This window comes from Sorex fumeus, unplaced genomic scaffold (assembly GCF_029834395.1).
Source record: "Sorex fumeus unplaced genomic scaffold, SorFum_2.1 ptg000047l, whole genome shotgun sequence".
NCBI classification, from domain to species: Eukaryota; Metazoa; Chordata; class Mammalia; order Eulipotyphla; family Soricidae; genus Sorex; species Sorex fumeus.
In genome coordinates, this window is record NW_026606104.1 from 44,879,766 (window position 1) to 44,885,765 (window position 6,000).

Below are 6,000 nucleotides of genomic sequence, written 5' to 3' on the forward strand. Positions count from 1 at the left end.
ACACAGACTGGACACAGTGGGCCAGAGGAGCAGTGAGAGCTGGTTTCTGAGTCCCAGCCCTGCAGGATCCCCTGAGAACTGAGAATAGCCCCAAGCTTCACCAGGTGTGACCTCTGCCCCCCCCTCCCAAATAGAGTGACCAATGTCCTCTGCCTTCAGCAATAGGTCAGGTGTTCGTTGTGCATTCTGTTGACCCTGGCTTGAGCCCCCAGCACCATGATCCATTGAGCATTGCCTGAAATCTCTCCAGAGCACGGAGCTGGAAATAGCCCCTGAGTACTACTGGGTGTGACCCCCAAGTCTTCACCCCCATCCCCCTCAAAAGGCAGTGTAAGGAGACGGAAGTGAAGCTGGGGAGAGGGGTCCTGTAGATTGGGTGTCACCTCTCTGAGGAAGTAGCATTTACATTGAGTCCTGAATTAAGTGAAAGAGCAAGCCATGCCACACTGGGACAGAGCTGCCACGGAGCGGCCCTAAGGTGGGGACAGGCTGGCCAGGGAATAACAGAGCCTGTGTATGGGGAGCACATATCTGTCAAGAGGAAGGTTCTGGAATCAGATGCCTGAGAGACCCAGGGAGCAAGTGGGGATCTTTGTGGCCTGTGGGAGACTTTGGGAAGTGAGAGCAGGCAAACAACATGACACGTGTGAGTAGACCCATAGGACAGCCAGGGCTAAGCGTGGGTGAGCTGAGGGGAACTGTGTGTGGAAAGGAGCCCCACGCCCAGTCTGGCAGAACTGTACCTCTCCGTCCTGCTTGGACTCACGGCAGCTTCATCACCTCCTTCCCAGCACTCCCTAGTCCTCTCCGGAATGGAAGGATCCTTTACAAATCAAAATAGCAGGCAAAGAACAGCCTCTAATTGTTCAGAGTAAAAAGAAGTGAAATGAGCCGAGTCAGCTGTGGGGTTGAGACCGCCTCCCACACAGCTGGGATCCGGCAACTCGCAACCGCAGCCCGCTGAAGACAGACTTCCCGAGACCAGAGACGTGCAATTCTGCTGTCTCCCAGCAAAACTTCCCAACCCCGGGGCAAATGACAGCTATTCTGGGAGGGAGCAGGACAGATGCGGGCCTAGAGGACAGTGAGCGAGTCCTTTCTTTTTTTTGAACTGAAGAAACCAGTCACCTCTTGAACATACGCCCTTTGCTGGTCATTCATTTGGAATCCAGAGACAACATTTGTCCTGTGTGCCGGGATGGATGATGTGTGGAGGATGGAGGGTTCTAGAGGTCTTACCCTGGCAGAGGAGTTTCGAGAGCACTGGGCTGGGAGGCAGGGGTTTAAGTTCTCCCTTGGTTCTGCCATTTGCCCTGTGCTCTGTGCTCAGGAATGATTCCTGGTGGTGCTCAGGGACCAGATGTAATGCTGGGGATTCAAACCAGGATTGACCACGTTTAAAAAAAAAAACAACCCTTGGGGCTGGAGCCATAGTACATCAGGTAGGGTGCTTGCCTTGCCGATCCTGGTTCGATCCCTGGAATCCCATAGGATCCCCCCAAGCCCACCAGGAGTGATTCCTGAGTACAGAGCCAGGGGTAACTTCTGAGCATCATTGAGTGTGCCCCCCAAACACACACACAGAACCCCTGTGCTCTTTCTCCAGCAACAGTTTTCTTCTTTCACCATACTGTTTTTCTCGAAGTGTATCATTCTCAGAAGATGACTTCCCTAAGCTCCCTTATACCAAAGACAGAGTATAAAGGAATGAAGCTGAATTGGATAGTACAGAATTCTAGCTCCACCTCTGCTTCCCCTTTTATGTGACCTTGGCTAAATCATTTCACCTCCCTGAGTCTCCTGTGAAACTGAACTCTGCAAAACGCAACAATTTTTTCATGTGCTTCCTTTTAAGGTACACTAAGATGAAGACAGCCACCAATATCTACATCTTCAATCTGGCCCTGGCCGATGCATTAGCCACCAGCACGCTCCCTTTCCAAAGTGCCAAGTACCTGATGCAGACATGGCCTTTCGGGGAATTTCTCTGCAAGGCTGTGCTCTCCATTGACTACTACAATATGTTCACCAGCATCTTCACACTCACCATGATGAGTGTTGACCGCTACATTGCTGTCTGCCATCCAGTCAAGGCCCTGGACTTCCGCACCCCTGCCAAGGCCAAACTGATCAACATCTGCATCTGGGTCCTGGCCTCTGGGGTTGGCGTACCCATCATGGTCATGGCTGTGACCCGACACCGGGGTGAGTTCCCAGGGCAGTCTGGGCGCTGGTCACTCGCTATAGTAGGAAGCATGTGGTTCTGCATTTACAGGCCACTGCCAGGGTGGGTGTTGATAATATGCCAGTGAACATGCAGATGGCTGGTCAATGACAGTAGATGGCTGGTCATGGGATTATGGGTAGCCAAGGAGTAGAAAACTTTTTCCTATAAATTGCTGGGTCAAAGACATCTACGGATGCATTGTAAGAACGTTGAATTAAAGATGCAGCTGGCCAGTAGCATGTGGATGACTAACACAAAGCAAGAGGGATGGATGGCCAGTGATGTGAGGGGTCACGATCAGTAATCCATGAAGACCATAGTACTTGTAGCCCCATCCCACACCCTTTTCTACCCAGCTTGAAAACCAGGGACTGTGAATGCCAAAGTCCATAGCCTAGAGTAGCATTTCTCAACCTTTTCCCAGCTGTGGTCCCTTTCCAATCTTGTTTCCTTCCTGTAACCCCCCCTTGTCCTACCAGTTGGCCCTATCATCTCGTGCTGTGACTCCTCTCCCTGTTGATATTGATTCAATTTCACCTGTGGCTCTTTGGAATCTCCTAGAGGTGCACAGGAGGTCACCTGATCCCCATTTGAGTAATGGGAATCTAGAGAATGCCTTACAGGGAATGCAGGCGCATTTCCTCTGCTAAATGGTCACTGTCTTTAGAGTGAAGTGGTAATTATTAGAATAAGTTCCTGAGTTCATTAGGGAACTTGTAGCTGGCAGTCTCCAAAGCTCGGTGTCTTTACACGCACATCACAGCCCAGTATAAGAGGAAGCCAAGTGCTATTCCACACATTCATACAAGGACCTCGTTCTAAACACTGCTTTGGAGTCCTTCACTGTGACAGCTGGCCAGCAGGTGACTCTGTAGGGGAAGCAGTGAGAAAGCACCAATGCTTTTAATGGAACAGCCCTTTTTTTTCCCTGGTAATCACTACTCTTGTGGCTTCATCTTGCATAGGGATGTAAGGAAAATCATTTAGCAAGCTGAAAGACACAGGTCACCAATTAACCTATCGGAGCCACATTATATTGTGGGGTGTTGAGAAGATGAAATGCGTAAAACACTTAGCACAAGGACTGACTCAGAGCCAAGACTCACTAAACAGTAGCTTTTATTGATGAAACCTGTGGGATAAAGGCACAGACTCCTTCCTCCTTTGCTTTCAGAAAACCAAGACTCAGAGAGGCTTGGTGGTTGACTTAAGGTTACACTATTGGTCATTAGATGAAACGTGGCTTAGAACCCAAGGCTCCCGGTGCACCAGTAGCCACTGAATAGGAGGTTTGTGGAGGCTGGGAGGTGGGAGAGGGAAACAGGGTTGCTGGGAAGCTTCTTGGTCATACTTGACCCTTTGAAGCAGAGAGCCCCAATACTGATTATTGGCTTTGACTCAGCAGCTGAGCCCCATTCCTCATTGTCAGCTGTCTGTTCATGGGCCATTAACTGCAGCCCTGCTGGAGCCTACTCAACACACACACACACACACACACACACACACACACACACACGTCCTCTCCCAGGTGTGTCTGCAGCACTATTGGTTCTCTGTGATTTTGGACAAGATCTGTTCCTCTAAGGCCTGGTTCTCCCATCTATACAATGAAGTCATTGGACTGAACCAGTTCCCAGAGGCCTGCCAGCCTGATATCCTGCAGATCCACTCTCTGGGTCCCAGTGCCCTCTCTCATCCTCCTGTCTCATGTTTCCTGGGAGGTCCTTCAAGAGCCAGAATTCTAATCTTGGGATTCCCAGAGGCCAAGCTCAGGATTCAGCCAGTGTCTGATTCCACATCCTCTAAGAAGTGGTCAAGCTCATTCCATCATGAATGCCCCGCTGAGCTCTGGCCTGGCAGCCAGACAGTTCTTGCATGCAGCCATGAGCCGCCAGGGTGGTCCTGGCCCAGACCTCTGCATTCCCGCAGGGGTCTGCCCTGTGCCCTGGAGTGCAGGGGCTTCCAGGCCAGTGTGCAAAATGACTGATTAGCCCATTAAATCTTCACATCCACCCCTGAAAGTCAGCTGTTGTTCCTAGTCCCATTTTACAGCAGCTCTCATAGAAGCAGAATAAATTGCCCAAGGTCAGAGAACATAGTAGGACCTTGTAATAAGTCAATCTTTGTTGTATTGTTGCCACTGGAGCTTGTCTGGAAACGTGCAGGGAGTCTGACTGTAACGACTGACAGTGGGTTTGGGTTAAATTATCTCATTCCTGTCATCCATGGACATGGGAATTTATGAAGTGACTGGGAGGACAGAGAGAAGGGAGACCTCCTAGATTAGGGTCGCTCCTGCTGGGGCGTTCGGGAAAGTAGGATTTCATCAATTGCAGAAACCAAGAAGGACAATCCCGGTGGAAAAGTCCGCTTGAGCAAACCCAGAGAGGAAGAGGCGGGACCTGACAAAGGCCGGGGAAGGGATTTGGGGTGGGAGGGTAGGTAACCTCGGCAGCCACACTGCCCCTCACCACCTGTCTTTGCTTGTTTCCGCCCCCCGCCCCAGACGGCGCTGTGGTGTGCATGCTCCAGTTCCCCAGCCCCAGCTGGTACTGGGACACGGTCACCAAGATCTGCGTGTTCCTCTTCGCCTTCGTGGTGCCCATCCTCATCATCAGCGTGTGCTACGGCCTCATGCTGCTGCGCCTGCGCACCGTGCGCCTGCTGTCGGGCTCCAAGGAGAAGGACCGCAGCCTGCGGCGCATCACGCGCATGGTGCTGGTGGTCGTGGGCGCCTTCGTGGTGTGCTGGGCACCCATCCACATCTTCGTCATCGTCTGGACCCTGGTGGACATTGACCGCCGCGACCCGTTCGTGGTGGCCGCGCTGCACCTGTGCATTGCGCTCGGCTACGCCAACAGCAGCCTCAACCCCGTGCTCTACGCCTTCCTCGACGAGAACTTCAAGCGCTGCTTCCGCCAGCTCTGCCGCCGGCCCTGCGGTCGCGCGCAACCCGGCAGCTTCAGCCGCGCGCGCGAAACCACAGCCCGGGAGCGCGTCACCGCCTGCAGCCCATCCGAAGGCCCCGGCGGCGGCGCGGCCGCCTGAGCGCGCACGGCAGCGGGGTCCGGGAGCCCGGGGCCGCGGACGGGGCGGGGCCAGTCGAGGAGGGGCGTGGCATGGATGGGGCGGGGTCAGTGAATGGGCGGGATCGAGGAGGAGCGGGACCAATGACGCGGTAGACCGAGGAGGGGCGGGGTCCCGCGAGGCGGGGCCACGGAGGAGGGTCAGGCTTGAGATGTCGCTGTAGGACCGTGCAGACGCACAGACCTCCTCGTCCTCCTGGTCTGGAAGCGGGCCGGACTCTGGGCCAGTGACTCTGGACCAAGGGCACTGTCCGAGGCCTTAGGTGTTCCGAACAGCTGTGACTCCTGTAGGGCGCGAAGGTGGGCCCTTCACCTAGACCCAGCTACGTGGTCTCCACATGGTGGACGGGCCCCCACCCAGGCCCAGCTCTACCCCCGAGACTAGCTGGAGCCGGTTGCAGGAGTGGGGTCCAACCTGAGTCCTGGCACCAGACGACAGCTTGGCACCCAGGAAGCTGGGGAGTAGTTTAGAAATTGAGCTGCAAGATTGGGCCTCTGTGAAGAGATGGGGGGCCCGCTTCCTGGACAAGATCAAAAGGACAGCCAGGCCTGAAAAGAGAGAGAGCTGGTAGGGCGCTCGCCTTGCATATGGCCCATCCATGTTCGATCCCAGCATCCCGTATGGTCTTCCAAGTACCGCGAGAAGTGATTCCTCAGTGCAGGACCAGCAGTTACCCTGGAACATTG

The 6,000-nt window shown here is 54.0% G+C and overlaps 1 protein-coding gene across 1 annotated transcript in view; it reads left to right on the forward strand.

The window, feature by feature from the left end:
• The window catches only part of OPRD1 (opioid receptor delta 1), a 37,517-nt gene extending 32,195 nt beyond the window's left edge, over positions 1–5,322 (forward strand). Inside the window, exons 2-3 of the mRNA XM_056123304.1 lie at positions 1,856–2,205; positions 4,734–5,322. Of these exons, the coding sequence (XP_055979279.1) occupies positions 1,856–2,205; positions 4,734–5,275 (892 nt within the window). The 3' untranslated portion in view covers positions 5,276–5,322. The remainder of the gene's footprint in view (positions 1–1,855; positions 2,206–4,733) is intronic.
• Positions 5,323–6,000: the final 678 nt, after the last annotated feature.